At 42.3% G+C, this 19,801-nt stretch overlaps 1 protein-coding gene across 3 annotated transcripts in view; it reads left to right on the top strand.

Annotated features, from left to right (window-relative positions):
• TDRD6 (tudor domain containing 6) overlaps window positions 1-19,801 on the top strand; it is a 227,225-nt gene that overhangs the window by 131,848 nt on the left and 75,576 nt on the right. For all 3 annotated transcript variants that reach the window (XM_033939484.1, XM_033939485.1, XM_033939483.1), the window contains exon 5: window positions 1,226-1,300. In XM_033939484.1, coding sequence (XP_033795375.1) covers window positions 1,226-1,300 — 75 coding nt within the window. The remainder of the gene's footprint in view (window positions 1-1,225; window positions 1,301-19,801) is intronic.

Genomic DNA, 19,801 nt, shown 5'->3' with positions numbered 1-19,801 from the left:
TCAAAGGCTTTTTGGAAATCTTGATATATGATGTCTATGGGGTCTCCTTTGTCCATCCGTTTGTTGATCCCTTCGAAGAAGTGCAATAAGTTCGTTAGGCACGATCTTCCCTTGCAGAAACCATGCTGGCTGGTTATCAGAAGTTCATGTTTTTCAAAATGTTGATCGATGTTTTCTTTTATCAGTGCTTCTGCCATTTTCCCCGGAACCGAAGTCAGGCTCACCGGCCTGTAGTTTCCCGGGTCACCTCTTGATCCCTTTTTAAAAATGGGCGTAACGTTGGCTATCTTCCAATCTTCCGGGATCTCACCTGTTTTCAGGGATAAGTTGCAAATTTGCTGCAGTAGTTCCGCTATCTCATCCTTTAATTCCTTCAGAACCCTTGGACTGTTTATGGGACTGTTGTAGGTCATTGGACTTTTGTCAATTCTGCTAATTATCCTTGCAGACTGCTTTTTGTATATCATAAGAGGCAAGAAGTTTTTGGACAATCTCCTCTAGCTTACTGCTTGAAATTCCATAGTTTTATCTTGTATTGTGCCTTTTTGGCAGTGTGTGTGTCAGTCATCGGTGATGTTCTCTGTCAGTTACTGTTCATGCTATGAGCATTCTAGATATAATTTTTGTAACTGTATTCCCAAAATTAGATTTTGTTTTGCAAAGAATATGTCTCCATTTGTTTTGGTGAAGCAGCACACAAACAGAAGAGTGACTCTGGAATACCTGTGTGCACAGAGGAGTTGTATACCTTTTATTTGCAGCAATTAGCATTTCTTCAATTCATTTTCGGTTAACATGATTTCTTATCTTCAGCCTATAAAATTGTTTATGTATCCTTGTCCTATATACTAAATGTAGTATGTAATACTGGAGAATCAAATCAACTGTAAAACACAAAGAAGCAAAATTTTATTGATTGATATTTATATATATACTAAATGTAGTATGTAATACTGGAGAATCAAATCAACTGTAAAACACAAAGAAGCAAAATTTTATAGGATTGATATTTTATTTTGGTGGGGAGTTTTTTTTTTTTTTGCTGCAGCCTGTGCCTATAGAGCTGACTTAAGGCTCTGTGATATAAATTTCAAGTTTGTTTTGTTTGCCCACTTTATTAAAAGGAGAAGCATCTTAGTGAAATAAAGGCACGTGGTTTGATATTTAACTCCAATGGTTTTGTTATATTTTTTTGTCTTTCTCTTTTAAATATTTCCGATTATAGAGCCAGGATTTTGTGATAGCTCAGCTGTGGATTTGTATCGGCTGATCTTGTGCAGTTCTGAGGCACAACCTGAAGGTAAGATGTTACCAAATTGCAAACGCACAATTTGTTAATGAAGAACAATTAATACATTTCACTGAAGTTTGCTGTGTTTTATAAATTGGAGGGTGGAGGGGTGGGACTAGGAGATTTCAAATGAAAGTTCATGGAACTGGAATCCTAGCCCTAGCTCCAATTGAGTTAGAATTGGAGAATGACATAAGGACGGGTACCTGCAGGGCAGAGACAGAGCCAATGGAATTGGAACAGAGCCCATGAGGACAGGGACAACTTTGTCCCTGTGTCATTCTCTAAAAAACTTGAGGCTAGTATCAATATGTAAAAACTTAACACGTCTTAGACAATTGGCAAATGAATTCAATGATTAAAAAAAAACCCCAAAAAACTACAAACGCTGCTTTTGGATTTCATGAACTATTTTTAAATGACATTTGTGTCTTGTCTGCCATCTGCAAGGTCCTTCCATCAAATGCCCAGATGCTGAAGCATCTTACTGTTACTGCAACAGTTTTATCCATTGTTGTTGACATCAAGGAACATTTCTATTATTTAATACACACTTGTTTTCCTGTCATCCATTACACAGTTTACAAAGATTCAGTTGCCTAAGTTTTTACATCATTGTAGAAGTTAATTGGATAGTCCTTCAATTAACTTCTACAATGATGTAAAAACTTAGGCAACCGAATCTTTGGGAATGTTGTACCAAAACCAGATAGAGATGGCAGGCTGTATTTGTGATTTATAAACAGATGTACAGAATATTGATCCTTTTTTATACTTTAATAAAAAGATTTAAATATAAAATCATAAGTGTTCGAGGCTTGTGCAAATGAGGACAGAGTCCACAGGGATGGAGATGGAGCATTTGGGGATGGGGCGGGGACCGGACCAAACTTTATCCCCATGTCATTCTCTAGTTAGGCCATGCCCCTCTAGTATTCTTATCTGCCAGGTCAGAAAAGCTATTGGGGCTTTTGTCTTTTTGCGTAACTTATATATCATATGGGATAAATAGAGATTAAATTGAATTTATTCCTTTGTGCAGTAAGCTGTTTTGAAGCTATTTCTTGATGATTGTTGGGCAAGTGTAAGTTTGTTCCATTTCTCCCTGCCCCATCAGTATTTTGGTTATACTTCAGAGATTGTCTTATGAGTTAATACACTGAAGAATGAAACTATGTAACCAGAAGGACTGATGAGTATGTCCAGGACTAATTTTGTACTTGGGTTTTAGATGTCTGTTTCTGCAGCCTGCAATCTGGCTCTGCCATTGCCTTTTGAGTGATATTGTGAAGAAATCAAAAGGAAGAAGATTTTTGTTGCAGATAATATAAAGTTCTACAGCATTGAAAGTCTCTTAAAAGAAAGAGAAGAATGAGAATTAAGAAAGTTTGATACTCCTGGGAAAAATAAGAACATAAGCATCATAAGCATTGCCATACTGAGGCAGACTGAGGGATCATCAAGTCTAGTGTTCTGTGTCTAACAGTGACCAATTCAGGTCATGAGTACTTTACAATTCCCAAAAGAGTAAAGCAAATTATCCCAGGGCAAGCAGGCAACATGTTCTCACATATAGGTGACATCATCCACAGAACCCCTGTATGGACAGCTGCTAAAGTGTACATGCATTTAAAAAACTTTATAAAGTTTGTGACTGATCGCGCATGTGCGAGTGCCTTCCTGCCTGACATAGGCATGTGGCTCCTCAGTTCTCAGTTTTCTGCGGAGCTACAAAGTCATGTGTGAAATGTTCAACGTTTTCTTTGCCTTCCCGCTCACATGTGAAGAACCGCCTGTTTATGGCCTTCAATAACTGACTTCACGGAAACCCAATATGCTGTTATAAATAATATATATTTTATTAGCAATCAATAACAGGTTACAAGAGCAAATCCTTACAGCATATGGAGCTGACAAGATAGTATGCCTCAAGCGCTTGAGTATACCTGGATGTCTGTCCTCCCTACATAATCACAAAGGCTGTCTTTTATACAATTCTTGATAGCCTGAGGCCATGTTGGTACATATCATATTGTTAGTTTTTATTGGCCACTTACAAACGTCATTACATTTATCAGTTTATTAATTGGCTAACATTATCTGTGTCATACTGTACATTTGTTGTGTTTAATAAAATCATCTATTCCCGTCAAATGCCATTTTAATATCAACTCATCAATTTTGAGCTAAGGGTCCAGTAAGGCTCTGCCCATTCCAGAATATGTCTTACAAATAATGTATTTTTATATTCTTGGTCAGGATATGTCCTAATCCTTTTATGACACCATAGCAGATGTGGTACCAGTTGCTATGTAGAAGAATAAGTTTCGCTTGACTTGCTTATCTTAGCATAAGTTTCGCTTGACTTGCTGATTTCAGTGAGCATAGATTGCAAAAGCTGACAGCTTTAGTCAGAGCATTTTCAGCCATCTTAGGCCTTTAATAGTGTGGCCTATTATGTTAGGGGATTTCAGGGAGCTCTTCACCTCAAGTTTCATAGAGTACTTAAAATCTTCACCTGTATACCTGTACAGTACTCTCTCCTCCCCCTCCCTTATCACATGTTTTTGTCCTTGTTCTTTCTTCTGTTCTTAAAATGTTGTTTTTTTTTAATTACTTTTTTCCTTTACTTTTTCTTTGGCCAGTTTTTCTAATGGTGGGGCCTTCGTTTTCGCCTCAGCCTTCGGCTTTCGATTTGGCTGAGGCAGTTTTCCCTTCCATGTCCCATCCATTGACTGGCTTCAAGAAGTGCGGCAGGTGCCAGCACACCTTTAACTGATCCACATAAGTGGTGCATTCAGTGCCTTGGTCCAGACCAGGGATAGGGAACTCTGGTCCTCGAGAGCCATATTCCAGTCAGGTTTTCAGGATTTCCCCAATGAATATGCATGAGATCTATTTGCATGCACTGCTTTCAATGCATATTCATTGGGGAAAACCCAACTGGAATACGGCTCTCGAGGACCAGAGTTCTCTACTCCTGGTCCAGACCATCGCGTCGAGTCTTGTACACGCTATTGATGCTACAGAAGCATTCTATTAAAAGCCGTGTTCTTCAACAAAGATTACATTTTGGTACCATGGAGGACTCTCAGGTACCATTGACACCGTCCATGCCATCGACATTGAAGGCATCACCATTGTCTGAGGTACCTGCTTCAATGCCAGTGTCACAGGCTATAGCTCTGTCAGGTAAGCCAGCTAAGAAGTCACCAGCTTCCCAGATGGTGTCTCGGGCCACTAAGGTATCGAGTCTAGTCATACCAGCCAAACAGAGACCATTGATGCGGCTCGTTTCAACTTTGAGTCGCTTTAAAAGTAACTTAAAGCGTTTCCTTTTTAAAGATGCTTTTAATCTTTAAATTATGTTCAAATTTTATATTAGTTTCCTTCCAGGTTTCCATTTTTCCCTCCCTAATGTTTTTTCCATCTATGGTTCTCCTCTGTACTTTAAAGCATTGAATTGTAGTTCTGTCCCTTTTTACCTTGAACATAAGCAGTGCCTCAGACCTGGGGTCCATCCTGCCCAGCAGTCCGCTCACGTGGCGGCCTATCGGGTCCAGGATCTTTAAGAATAAATGGGACATCTACGTGGGATCCCTACAGAGGCCTAGTAAGACACTCAGACTTGATAGGGCGGGTCAGTAGAGTGGGCAGACTTGGTGGGCTATGGCCCTTTTCTGCCGTCACCTTTCTATGTTTCTATGTATAATGATCTCTGTCTATACCCTTCTATCCCTTTTCTTCTATCTATCTATACCCTTCTATCCCTTTTTTCTTCAGGAATTCATCCAATCCCTTCTTGAACCCTGATACCGTACCCTGTCCTATCACACCCTCTGGAAGCACATTCCAGGCATCCACCACCCTTTGGGTGAAGAAGAACTTCCTAGCATTGGTTCTGAATCTGTCCCCTCTTAATTTTTCCGAATGCCCTCTCATTCTTGTAGTTTCTGAAAGTTTGAAGAATCTGTCCCTCTCCACTTTCTCTATGCCCTTATTGATCTTGTAAGTCTCTATCATGTCCCCTCTGAGTCTCTGCTTTTCCAGGGAAAAGAGCCCCAGTTTCTCTAATCTTTCAGCATATGAAAGGTTTTCCATACCTCTTATCAATCGCGTTGCTCTTTTCTGAACCCTGTCGAGTATCGCCATATCCTTCTTAAGGTACGGCGACCAATATTGGACGCAGTACTCCAGATGCGGGCACACCATCGTCCAATACAATGGCAGGATGACCTCTTTCGTTCTGGTTGTAATAACTTTCTTAATAATACCTAGCATTCTATTCGCCTTCTTAGAGGCCGCTGTGCACTGTGCCGACGGCTTCATTGTCTTGTCCACTATTACCCCAAGTCCTTTTCTTGGGTACTTTCACCCATTACCAGTCCTCCCATCGTATAGCTGTACTTCGGGTTTCTTTTCCCTACATGCAAGACTACATTTCTCTACATTAAACTTCATCTGCCATCTCGTCGCCCACTCTTCTAGTTTGTTCAGGTCCCTTTGTAAATCCTCACAGTCTCCTTTTGTTCCAATTCCACTAAATAGTTTGGTGTCATCTGCAAATTTTATTACTTCACACTTCGTCCCTGTTTCTAGATCGTTTATAAATATATTGAACAGCAGCAGTCCAAATACCGACCCTGCAGAACACCACTCGTGACCCTCCTCCAGTCAGAGTAGTGGCCCTGTATTGATTAGCCTGTAAGTCTGTTGGTCTAACCCCATCATTTTAAATTTTGAATGGTATATCTAAATATATGCTTATATTTTTATATTAATTCATCAAATTAAAATAAAACTTGAAACTTTGAGGGGTGCATCTTCATCCATGTCATCCTCTCTGGAGCATGCCGTGGCACCATTGATGCTGGCGTCCAAGCCACAGGTATCGGTGCAAGCTTTTAAGGAGAAGCTCGATGCTCTTTTTCAATTGGAGTTGGGGGATATGTTCCAACTAGTTACCCCCATGTCGGCTCCTTCGGTACTGGCCCAGCCCGAGCGTCGCTCCGTGCGAGATACAGGTACCATTACTGCCTCATCAGTACCAAGTCTTTCTCGGCACCGATCCTTATCGAGCTATGCATCCAGGCATTGCTCTTCAAGGCAACATTCTCCTTCCCCGAAGCATCGCTCTTCAAGACACCATTCTTCTCCGAGGCGTCAGCATCAGAAGTGTCATTCTTCTGGATATCGCTCCAGTCATTCACGTAATTCTTCTCCAAGGCTGCATTCAACTAAATCTGGCAAGCACTCTTCCAAATCCTGGCACATCTCTCCCAAGCAAACAGACAAGCGTAAGAAGTCTCTCTCGCCTACTCCATTGGATCGGTACCGAGCCAAGTGCCGGAACCACTCTCCTTCAATTCATGTGGATTCAGACCTTCGTCTTGATTCTACTCATGATATAGCTCCTCCTACTACAGAAGCTTACAATTCTCAGGCAGAGCATTCTCCTTGCACAACTTCTCACAGAGAGCTATCTCCTTCCGAGCCGGTCTCATTTACTCGCTTTATCAGGCAAATGAATAAAGACATGGCTGTTAAGTTAGAAGTAGATTCCAAGTATTCGGAGGAATTTATAGAGACTATGGACTACAAACATCTTCCTAAAAATCTTCTTAAACTGCCTTTACATGGCATCCTGAAGGAAAATCTCCGTAAGAATTGAGAGTCTCCTTATTACGTTCCGGCTGCTCCTAGGAAGCTTGATTTTCAATACAAAATCATTCCCATTTCTGGTTTTGATAAACCTCAGTTTTCACATCAATCTCTCGTGGTTGAATCCACTCTTAAAAAATCTGCTCCTTCTAAAGTCTGCGCCACAGTTCCTCCTGGGCGAGAAGGTCGATCGATGGACAGATTTGGTAGACGTTTCCACCAAAATTCCATGTTAGCCTACAGGGTCATTAACTATAATTTTATTTTACCTGTTATCTCAAGTATTGGATAAAACAAATGCCTAACTACATTAAGTGTCTTTCATCCCATCGAAAGTCAGAGTTTCAGCATATGTTTCGTACTCTCACTCAACTCAGGCAGCATATGGTGCAATCTGTGTACGATGCCTTTGAGCTTTCCTCTCTAGTTTCTGCAATCTCTGTGGCCATGAGAAGGCTGGTATAGCTCAGGATAGTGGACATGGCTGTTAATCTCCAAGATCGGTTAGTCAACATTCCCTGTCTAGGAGATGAGCTTTTTGGGGACCCTATTGAGAATGCAACTCAAAAGCTCTCAGCACATGAAAAGTTTTTCAATTCATTGCTTAGACTTAAGCCTAAGTCATCTACCGCTAAATCATTCAAGCCCTCTTCTTCCTGTCAGAGGCGTTATACAGCAAAACCTACTTCTCCTTCCAGGCCGCAGCAGAAAAAATAGCGACAGCAGCATCCTCAAAAATCTCAGACTTCTGCTGCTCCCAAGTCAAATCAGCCTTTTTGACTGGTTACTCAAGAGCATAATTTCAATCAGTGTAACTCTGCCTCTTCCTCTCCCCATTGGAGGTCGTCTACAACATTACCATCATCGGTGGCAGTTAATCACCTCTGACCTCTGGGTTCTCAATATCATTTGAGAAGGTTATTCTCTTCATTTTCTCAACATTCCTCCATATCATCCTCCAAGAGAGTTTCCTTGCAACCTCTACAGTCCTTTTTCTTCTCCGGGAAGTCAAATCTCTGCTCTTTCTCAATGCCATCGAGAAAGTTCCTTTGGACCAGCAGAACACAAGGTTTTATTCCTGATATTTACTTGTTCCGAAGAAGACTGGGAGGTCTTCACCTGATATTGGACCTCAGAGCTCTCAACAAATTTCTTGTCACAGAAAGGTTTTGGATGCTCTAACTAGCATCGCTGTACCACCTGCTGGATCGCAATGTTTGTTTATGCTCTCTAGATCTCAAGGATGCTTATACACATTCCCATTCACCCAGCCTCTTGCAGGGTTCTCAGATTTCAGGTGCAGAATCATCATTACCAATACATGGTTCAACCTTTCGGTCTCACATCATCTCCCAGAGTTTTCGCCAAGTGCCTGGTGGTGGTGGTGGTGGCAGCAGCAGCCGTATGAACTCACGGGTTTCAAGTCTTTCCTTGCAGCCTTCACAGACTCTTCAGTTCATTGGAGCTGTCCTGGAAACTGTTCAACTCAGGGCGTTTCTTCCTCAACAACGTCAAGACGCTTTGATACATCTTTGCCATCAAGTGACCCACTTTCACTCCCTTTCAGCGAGGCGCATGATGGTTCTTCTAGGTTACATGGCATCTACAGTTCACGTGACTCCTTTTGCCAGACTTCACCTATGGATCCTTCAGTGGTCGCAGGCTCTCGACCCATTTTCCCAGCATATTACAGTAACATCTTCTCTACGACAATCTCTTCATTGGTGGATGCTCTCTTCCAATCTTTCCAGAGGTTCACTGTTTCAAATGTCGCCTCATAAGAAGGTTCTCACAACTGATTTGTCAGTCTACGCTTTGGGGGGGCTCATCTGGATGATTTCCACATTCAAGGTCTTTGTTCTACCACAGATCGTCGCCATCACATAAATCTGTTGGAACTTGGAGTGATTTTCAATGCTCACAAGGCTTTTCAGCATCTTCTTCAAAATCAGGTCATTTTCATCTGTACAGACAATCAAGTAGCTATGTACTAGGTGAACAAGCAGGGAGGAACAGGATCTCTTCATCTGTTAAGAAACTTAACAGATTTGGAATTGGGCAATTCTTCACAACATCTTCCACGTGGGATCTCTACGTGGGTCGAGCAGCACTCTGACTTAATGGGGTGGGACTGTAGAGTGGGCAGACTTGATTCATCTTTCTATGTTTCTATGTATTCTTCAACCTCACGAATGGACGCTGAAATCAGCAGCTCTCCATCCAATTTTTTCTCAATAGTGAACCCCCTCAATTTGCATCTCCCCACAACAACTGTCCCAGTTCTGTTCCAGACTGTACTCTTCTCATTGCCTCTTGGTCTGGACGAACAAGTTTCTTTATGCGTTCCCTCCATTTCCACTTATTCTCAAAATGCTTGTCAAACTCATAGAAACATGATAGCAGATAAAGGCCAAATGGCCCATCTATCTGCGAATCCACAGTAACCATTATCTCTTTCTCTCTCTGAGAGATCCTACGTGCCTATCCTAGGCCCTCTTGAATTCAGACACAGTCTCTGTCTCCACCACTACTTCCGGAAGACTGTTCCAAGCATCTACCACCCTTTCCGTAAAAAAGTATTTCCTCAGATTACTCCGGAGCCTATCACCTCTTAACTTCTTTCTATGCTCTCTCATTGCAGTGTTTCCTTTCAAATGAAAGAGACTCAACTCATGCACATTTATATTGCGTAGGTATTTAAATGTCTCTATCATATCTCCCCTCTCCCACCTTTCCTCCAAAGTATACAAATTGAGATCTTTAAGTCTGTCCCCATACGCCTTATCACAAAGACCACACACCATTTTAGTAGCCTTCCTCTGGACCGACTCCATCCTTTTTATATCTTTTTGAAGATGCAGCCTCCAGAATTGTACACAATATTCTAAATGAGGTCTCATCAGAGTCTTATACAGAGGCATCAATACCTCCTTTTTCCTACTGGCCATAACTTTGCCGCCCCTTAAGATCATCACATACAATCACACCCAAGTCCTGCTCTTCCGTCGTACATATATGTTCTTTACTCCCTAAACTGTACCGTTCCTTTGGGTTTTTGCAGCCCATAAGAACTGCCATCTCTGGATCTGACCTTCGGTCCATCAAGTCTGGCAATCCGCACACGAGGAGGCCCAGCCAGGTGTACACCTGGTGTAATTTTAGTCACCCATATCCCTCTATGCCTCTCGTAAGGATATGTGCATCTGGTTTGCTTTTAAATCCTAGAACGGTGGATTCCGCAATAACCTCCTCTGAGAGAGCATTCCAGGTGTCCACCACTCGTTGCATGAAGCAGAACCTCCTGATATTTGTCCTGGACTTGTCTCCCCCTTAGCTTCAGTCCATGTCCTCTTGTCTGTGTCACATTGGACATTGTAAATAATTTTTTTTCCTGCTCTATATTGTCGATTCCTTTCAGTATTTTGAAAATCTCGATCATATCCCCTCGCAGTCTCCTTTTCTCAAGGGAGAACAATCCCATTCTCTTAAGTCGTTCCTCGTATTCCAAGTTTTCCATACCTTTTATTAGCTTTGTTGCTCGTCTCTGCATCCTCTGCAGCAGTTTTATATCCTTCTTTAGGTTGGGAAACCAATGTTGGACACAGTATTCCAAGTGTGGTCTGACCATTGCCCTATAAAGCGGCATAACTTTCTCCGATCTACTCGTGATTCCTTTCTTTATCATGCCTAACATTCTATTTGCTTTCTTTGCTGCTGCCGCGCATTGTGCCAATGGTTTCAGGGTCCTATCTATCAGTACACCCAGGTCCTTTTCTTGTTCACTCTTACCCAGAGTTGCACCTGACATTCTATACTCGTGGTCCTTGTTCTTTCTGCCCAAATGCATTACTTTGCACTTTTCCACATTAAACTTCATCTGCCATTTCTCCGCCCATTTCTTTAACTGACACCAGTCACTCTGGAGTCCTCACGATCCTTCTGCGATCTGATTGCCCGGCATAGCTTTGTGTCATCTGCAAACTTGATGATCTCAATGGATGTTCCTTCTTCTAGGTCATTGATGAAAATATTAAATAAGATGGTCCCAAGTACCGAGCCTGGGGCACATCGCTAGTCACTTGCTCCCAGTCTGAGAACTTCCCATTTATGCCCACTCTCTGCTTTCTGTTCTCCAGCCATCCGTGTACATCATTAGTGTGAGAAAACACGGTAGTAATTGCTGCCCAATCTCCAACTGGCTATTCCAGGGTTGCCCAATTCCAGTCCTCGAGATCTACTGGCAGGCCAGGTTTTCAGGATATCCACAATGAATACGCAGATAACCGGGTCACACGGAGATGGGCCGAGGCGGTGAAGAAGCACGTGGCTGCAGCCAATGCAAGTCTCGGTGCCCAGGGTGGCCAAATGCATCTCTCTAAAGACTCATCAGAGCCCGTCTAGTCTCCTTCCTAGCTCAGACCCCTCGTCAGACACCCACAACTGCAATCGGCAGCAAATTTTCGTCTCGGGGCCGGCTCCTCCACGGAGCCTCCAGTGAAACCGCCCCCCTCCAATCTGGGCGTGTGAGCCAGCTCCGCCCCCCCTCGGCGATATCATTTTCTTGCCTGTGAGAACGGCGAGCCCAGAACTGAGCCTGCAATCGGCAGAGTGTGCCTCAGTTTGTTTTCGGGCCGTTTCGTCTCAGACCCTCGTCGGACACCCACAGCTGCAATCGGTAGCAAATTTTCGTCTCGGGGCCGGCTCCTCCACGGAGCCTCCAGTGAAACCGCCCCCCTCCAATCCGGGCGTGTGAGCCAGCTCCGCCCCCCCTCGGCGAAATCATTTTCTTGCCTGTGAGAACGGCGCGCACCTTTGCAAAGCACCTGAGCGAAAAGCACAGCTCCAGAACAACGATAAGTACTCCTTAAAATTAGAATCTGCATGTTTAGACTGCATGTATAATCGTATACTGTATGTTTATTGCCAGACCAGTACGAATAATCAACATATACAGACTGATACTGCATGTTTAATAGGCATAATATTATGTAACCGCATGCATAACCGCTTGCTTAATAAACATAATATTATATAACCGCACGTATAATCAACTAATGCATGAATAGCCTGCGACCGCATGTACAACCCGTTAGTGCAAGACCTGTCCAATTAATGCACGAATAATTACTATATGTTACTGCATGACCGGTACTACTTGCACAACCAGCCACAACTGTCTTACTCCATAGTCTTTACCGTATGATTATCCTTCTACTCAGATTTAAGCTTTCACTACCTTCTCACCGTAAGTTCCCCCCATACTTAACCTGCTCTCACAATTCAACTCAGTTCCTTACACTCAACTTACTCGTCTACACAACCAGTTTCACCCTACCTCTACCTCTCTCTAGTGTCCGCTGACCCAGCCAGGCTATAGTCCCTACTTCTCACAACCCGAACCGCTCACCTTATCACACAATATGGCAATCTGCAACAAACAACAACTACTCTTAGGGATTCTATACCTATACCTATTATGCTCTAAATGCTGGGGCAATGAAGACAACTCCCCCCAACCTATGCACACCTACCCCATCTCCTGGCTCAGACCAGTCGAACTAACTAAGCCCTCCAACCCTCTCCAACTCCTACAAAACCAGCCAAAACAATACCTTCATCAAATCACAGTATTAAACACCACCCGCAAACACCACAAACCACACAAGAACAAGTTCTGCAACAGAAACATAAAAAAGATAACATATTCGGAAATCCCTACAGCAAACAGTTACGAAAACATTAAGGGATACTACCTAAACACCCGTTCCATGAGAAACAAAGCCCGCATAATAAATGATTGGATACTACAAACAAAATCTGATCTCCTGTTTCTGACAGAAACATGGATGATCTCTGACACCGACACTATCATGAAAGAAATTCTACCTCAGGGATACAAAATTATCCCACTATCAAGAAACTGGAAAAAAGGAGGAGGACTAGCGATCATCCTAAAAGATCACTTCGACTACATCAAGACCGACTCCAAATCTTCAGATAACCTCGAAATACTAACTTGCAAAATCACTAACGCACAGTTAGAAGAATCTTTAATCACAACTCTATTCTACATCCCACCCAAAAAATGGTCAAGCGCAAAAGAGGAATTCGCCGAATTCCTTACCTTATCTAACCTAAAAGGTTCATACAACTTGCTTCTGGGAGACATAAACACTCACCTAGAACAAAAGACAAATCCAGAAATAACTAAAATCGCCAACCTCCTTATGTCACTGGACTTTCCAAACCCAGACGCAGAAATAACCCATGAAAAAGGACACAAACTAGACTTAATCACCTTCTCCCACAAAGAAATAATAACCCCCAAAATACAGTATCACTCAGGACCCTGGGAAAAATGTATCTGGTCAGACCACTACATTGGCAAGTTCAATCTACACTGGCTAAAACAGAATACACAACAAAAACACAAAAACGCCAATATGAACACAGTAACCAGCCGTGGCATTATTAACCCAACCGAATTCTGGACCCACTACGAGTTACAGCCCATAATCAATGAAATTCAGGACTTCCCCACAAAATGGAAAATTTACAGCAAAGAACTCTTAGACCAAATAGCACCATATAAAACATACAAAAAGAAAAATAGACCACCAAATGAATGGTTTGACTGTGAACTTCTAACCACCAAACAGGAACTAAGAAAATTGGAGAGAATCTGGCAAAGACAAACTGGAAACAAAAAATGAAAATATACAAAAATCTGATCAAAGAAAAACGCACTAAGCATTATGCAAAAAAATTGGTACTTCAAAAATAAACAGCAAAGAATTATTCAAACTAGTAAAAACTATAACCGATACAACACAAATACTGAAAAAGGACACTGAGCCCACTCCATCGGCACAAACCCTAGCCAACTTCTTTCAAAATAAAATCACCGAGTTAAGAGCAACTCTACCCACATCCACAACAAATGCTCTTCAATTCCTGGAACCCCATGACCAAGACACCAGAGTAGACATGTTATGGGACCACCTCGAATACCCAAACTGGCAGCAGTTCCTAAATTTATTTAACAAGTACACCAAATCTAACTGCCTACTTGATGCATGTCCCCCTAAAATCATGACAATTGCCCCCCTAGAATTTAAAAAGGAACTTTTTGCATGGCTAACATCCGCCCTTGCAAGCGGAACACTAAACAAAAAAATGGGACACATACTAATCACTCCAATCCCCAAAGATCAGAAAGCCTCCTCAGCTCTGACACCCAATTTCAGACCCATAGCAAGCATTCCCCTCTTCACAAAGATACAGGAAGGATTGGTCAACCTTCAACTAGTCAACTACCTGGACAAATTTAACCTCCTTAGCGAACACCAATCAGGATTCAGAAAAGGATACAAGGATTCAGAAAAGGATACAACACAGAAACTGTCCTAGCCTCCTTGCTGAACCACCTTTATGATCTCTTTAGCAAAGGCAAAAGCGCACTGATCCTACAATTAGATCTCAGCAGCGCGTTCGACCTGGTAGACCATGAAATCATGATACTGTGCCTTGAAGCAATGGGAATCTCGGGAAAGGCAAAGAAATGGTTCCAAGAGTTCCTAACAAACAGATCCTACCGAGTAATCAGCAATGGAAACTACTCCAAACCATGGAAAAACCCTTCAGGCGTGCCTCAAGGTTCCCCCCTATCACCCACACTTTTCAATATATATATCGCCTCCTTAGGTCACCTACTACAAAAACTAAACTTAATACACTACATTTACGCGGACGACATATCTATCCTTATACCCTTAAACAACATCACAAAAGAAATTGTAGATAACCTCTCAAACACAATGACCGAAATCGATAAATGGACCACTAATTTCAAACTAAAACTAAACGCAGAGAAAACAAAAGTCTTTCTGGCTAGTCCTAATGACAAAATTACGAGAACATCGATAAAAATAAACAACCACGAATACCCAATTTCCAAAAACATAAAAATACTGGGTATCACTCTAGACACTCACCTAACTATGACTGACCACACAAACTCACTAGTGAAAAAATGCTTTTACACGCTATGGAAACTAAGAACCATAAAAAAATACTTTGACCCTTCATCATTCAGGTTGCTGGTACAGGCACTGATCCTATCCCTTCTTGACTACTGCAACATCATCTACCTGGGCATCCCACAAAAGACAATAAAAGAACTGAGATTAATACAAAACACCGCCGTTCGCCTAATTTTCGGACTAAGAAAAAACGACCACATCAGCCCCTACTATAAAAAGCTGCACTGGCTTCCAATAGAAGCGCGAATTCTATTCAAATTCGCTTGCACCTGTTTCAAACAAGCCTGGGGACTAGCACCTTCATACCTACAAACTCACTTCATCCTACACAACCCCACAAGAACGACCAGAAACAAAAACATCTTTGCATATCCAAAGATTACAGGCTGCAGATACAAATCCTTCATGGACAGAACCTTTAAGTTCCAAGCGAACAGACAGCAAATCTGACTGAAAAACCACATAAACGAACCAAACATGACTTATAATGCATTCCGCAAATCGATCAAAACCACCCTATTCGCAAAATTCATTGACTAAAACGGTCCCCTCCCCCACTAAGACTCCTCTCATGGATGTTCTAAATCTTTCAGACACTCATTACCCTTAGATCACCAATTAATATGTAAGTTTCCCATTTAGACTATTGTATTGTTCTAAATCTTTCAGACACTCATTACCCTTAGATCACCAATTAATATGTAAGTTTCCCATTTAGACTATTGTATTGCATTTAGACTCTTTGTATGGTATTGTATTTAGACTTATTGTATGGTATTGTATTTAGACTCACTGTATTGTATTGTATGTGGATTTAATGTATTGTATTGTATTAAGACCTTTGTTATTCGCTAAATGTCCAGCCTTCTTACAATGTAAACCGCCTAGAAGTCGCCTGACTATGGCGGTATAGAAAAATAAAGTTATTATTATTATTATTTGCCTATCCATCTTAGTATATCTCTATTCCACGGCTTTGTAGTTTCCTGAGAAGTCTTTCATGTGGAACCTTGTCGAACGCTTTCTGGAAGTCCAAGTATATTATATCCACCGGTTCTCCACTATCAATTTGTTTGTTCACGGTCTCAAAAAATTGAAGTAAATTCGTCAAACATGATTTCCCTTTCCTGAAGCCATGTTGACTGGCTCTCATCAGGTCGTGTGTATCTAAGTGCTGGACTATGCTATCTTTAATAATTGCTTCAACCATCTTTCCATGGACAGACATAATAATAATAATAATAATAATAATAATAGTTTATTTTTATATACCGCCATACCCATTCGAGTTCAAGGCGGTTTACATTGAATTACATTAGGGTCTGCATAGACAGGCAGATTTACAATTATTTGTCAGAATTATAGATTTGTTATTAGAATTACAGATTTGTTATTAGAATTACAGAGTAACATAGTTTCAATTGTTTATCGGCTTTATTTGAACTAGATAGAGGATGCGGGAAGAGGGGAAAAACGGGGGAAGGCCTCATGAGGGGGCCCGATTAGGGAGGGGGGGAGATATTGTCAGGGGGGGGGTACCGTTCGGGTCTTGTTTGCGGAATAGGTAAGTTTTAAGTGATTTTCTGAAACCGAGGTAAGTGGGGGCCTCTAGTATCATTTGTGCAAGCCATGGGTTCAGCTTGGCTGCTTGGAAGGCGAAAGTTCTGTCAAGGAATCTTTTGAAGTGACAGAGTTTGGGTGAGGGGAAGGCGAACAGCTGAATACGACGGGATTTGTTTTTGGTGCGGTAGAGGTTGAAGTGAGGATTGATGTAACTTGGTGAGGAACCATTTACCGCCCTGTAACAGAAGCATGCGAATTTGTAAAGGACTCTAGACTCGAAAGGCAGCCAGTGGAGTTGGTGGTAGAATGGGGTGATATGTTCCCATTTCTTTAGGCCAAAGATGAGGCGCACGGCGGTATTCTGGATTATTTTTAGTCTCCTGGTTGTTTTCTTCGTGGCGTTAAGGTATATGATGTTGCAATAATCAAGAATACTGAGGATGGAGGATTGTACAAGAAGGCGGAAGGAAGTGTCGTTGAAGTATTTTTTTATGGTGCGAAGTTTCCAAAGTGCAGAGAAGCTTTTCCTGATGACGAGGTCGGTGTGATTTTCTAAGGAAAGATTTTTGTCCAACGTGACTCCCAGGATTTTTAAGGTTGGTTCGAGGGGGAAGGTCATTCCTTTCAGTTGAATTGTAGTTTCTTTGATTTTGTCTTTGGGGGTGGCTAGGAAGAATTTAGATTTATCAGGGTTTAGTTTCAGTCTGAATGCTAGCATCCAGAGTTCGATCTGGTTGAGAATGTTTGTTGTGTGGTCGAGTATTTCATGTGAAAAGTTAGTGAGTGGGATGGAAATTGTGATGTCATCTGCATAAATGAAGAATTTGAGCTTGAGGTTATGGAGAAGGTTGCCTAGGGAGGCCAGGTAGATGTTGAAAAGGGTGGGGGATAAGGGGGAGCCCTGCGGGACCCCGCAGGTGTTGTCCCAGCTGTAAGAGAGAGAGTTGTTCTTGCATACTTTGTAGGATCTATTTCTTAGGAATCCCTGAAACCAGTTAAGGACCTGGTCTGAGATGCCGATGTGGGCCAGGCATTCGAGGAGAATGGTGTGGTCTACCAGGTCAAAGGCGCTGCTCAGGTCAAGTTGTATGATTAAGGCACTTGAGCCCTGACTGAAGAGCGTGTGGAGGTGGTCGAGAAGGGAAGCTAAGATGGTTTCCGTGCTGTGGTCAGTGCGAAAGCCTGATTGACAGTTGCTGAGTATGTTAAATTTATCTAGGTATGCAGAGAGTTCCGCCTTTACCAGCCCCTCCGCAATTTTGGTGAATAAGGGGATACTGGCGATCGGTCTATAGTTAGAAGGGGCATTGGGTGGTTCATTCGCATTTTTTATAATAGGGGTGATCATAATGTGGCCTTGCTCAGACGGGAAGTTTCCTGAGGATAGTAGATAGTTAACCCATGTCATCATTTTTGCTTTGAAGCTGGGGGGTGCCGTTTTCATGATATTAGGTGGGCATGTGTCCAGTTTGCAATGGGAGTGTGTATATTTGTTGTAGTATGAGTTGAAGTTTTGCCAGTCGATTACTGCGAATTGTTTCCAACAGAGGTCAGCTCTGGCTCCTAGGTCTGGGTTTGGTGAGTGGATGTCTGGGAGAATGGGGAACAGCTCAAGGGGGTTGGGGCTGGGGGGTAGTGTTAATCTTAGTTTTTGAATCTTGGTGTTGAAGAAGTCAGCGAGAGAGTCGGGAGTTAAGGTGGATTCTTCGTGTATGTTTGTGTGGGTCTCTAGGTTATATAGGTCATTGACCAGTTTGAAGAGATCGCTGCTATTGGTTTTTATGTTTCCTATCTTGATGGAGTAGAAGTTTTTTCTTTTTTCATTTATGAGGGTTTTGTAGTTTTTTACTTTTTTCCTCCAGGACGATCTGTGTTCAAGGGATCCCGTTTTTTGCCATAATCTTTCAGCTTTCCTAAGGTCTTTCTTGTATAGCAGCAGATCATGGTCGAACCAGCCTTCTTGGTTGGGGGTTCTATGTTTGCGGGTTTTTGGGGGGGCAATCTCGTTTAGTATGTCGGTACTGGTCTGGATCCAGGATGTCATGAGTTGTTCTGTTTGTTCGGTAGGATTGGTGTTAATTTCGAAGTGGGACCAGAATTCCGTTGGGTCAATCTTTCCTCTAGTAGTGTGGGTTTTGATGGATCTTGTTTTGCCATTTTTCTGGAGTTTGTTTTGGCATCTGATGGAGAAGGTACATAGGCGGTGGTCGGACCAGAGGGAGTCTGACCAGTTTCCTTGTTTCCAATAGAATGTGGGGTTGGATAGTTCCTTGGAGGAGAGAGTCACCAGATCTAACTGATGACCTCCTTGGTGGGTTGTGACAGGGGGATGTTTGTCATATCCTAATTGGGAGAGCAGAGACCAAAGGTCTGCTGTTTCTGGTTGGTCCGTTTTTTCAAGGTGTAGGTTGATGTCCCCGCATAGTAGGTTATAGGGGCTTGTTAAAGAGTTGGTTAGGAGGGATTCTGCGAAGTTCTCTTTGATCGTGGTCCATTTTTTTGGCGGTATGTAGAATAAGGTTATGGTTAGTGAGGAGGGCAGAGAACTTGAAGTTAGGGAGATGGTCAGGATTTCCGAGTTGGGCGAAGATATTGTGTTAAGAATGGTACCTTTTAGGTGGTCTCGGAAGATTATTGCAAGTCCTCCTCCTCTTCCCCATGTTCTGGCTAGAGAGAGGATCTTGTATCCCGGTGGTAGACAATCTTTTATGATAATATCTTTGTCTGATAGTAACCAGGTTTCGGTGAGGAGAACGAGGTCAGGGTTAGTTTCGATCAACCAATCTTTGATCAGGGGCGCTTTGTTTCGCATTGATCTAATGTTTAGGTAATAGCCAAGTAGGGACTGATGTGTGGAATGGTTGATTGGGGCGATGTGGTCTGTAGTTTCCCGGTTCTCCTCTTGATCCTTTTTTTGAAAATTGGCGTGACGTTCACTATCTTCCAATCATCCGGTATCTGTCCAGTTCTAATTGACAGGTTGGCAAGTTTTTGCAAAAGCTCTCCGATTTCAACCTTCAGTTCTTTTAAGACTCGGATAAATTCCATCAGATCCAGGGGATTTGTCGCTTTTAAGATTGTCGATCTGGTAGTATATCTGGTCCAAGTCCACTTCTACTACGGTGAGGCTGTCCTCTATTACTCCTTTGAACACTTTCACTGCTTCTGGTATTGTTGCGGCGTCCTCCTTCGTAAAGACAGACGCAAAGAAGGAATTTAGTCTGTCTGCAATTTGTTTGTCTTC

The sequence above is a fragment of the Geotrypetes seraphini genome, chromosome 3 (genome assembly GCF_902459505.1).
Source record: "Geotrypetes seraphini chromosome 3, aGeoSer1.1, whole genome shotgun sequence".
Classification (NCBI taxonomy): domain Eukaryota; kingdom Metazoa; phylum Chordata; class Amphibia; order Gymnophiona; family Dermophiidae; genus Geotrypetes; species Geotrypetes seraphini.
This window is presented reverse-complemented; position numbering and strand designations above follow the sequence as displayed.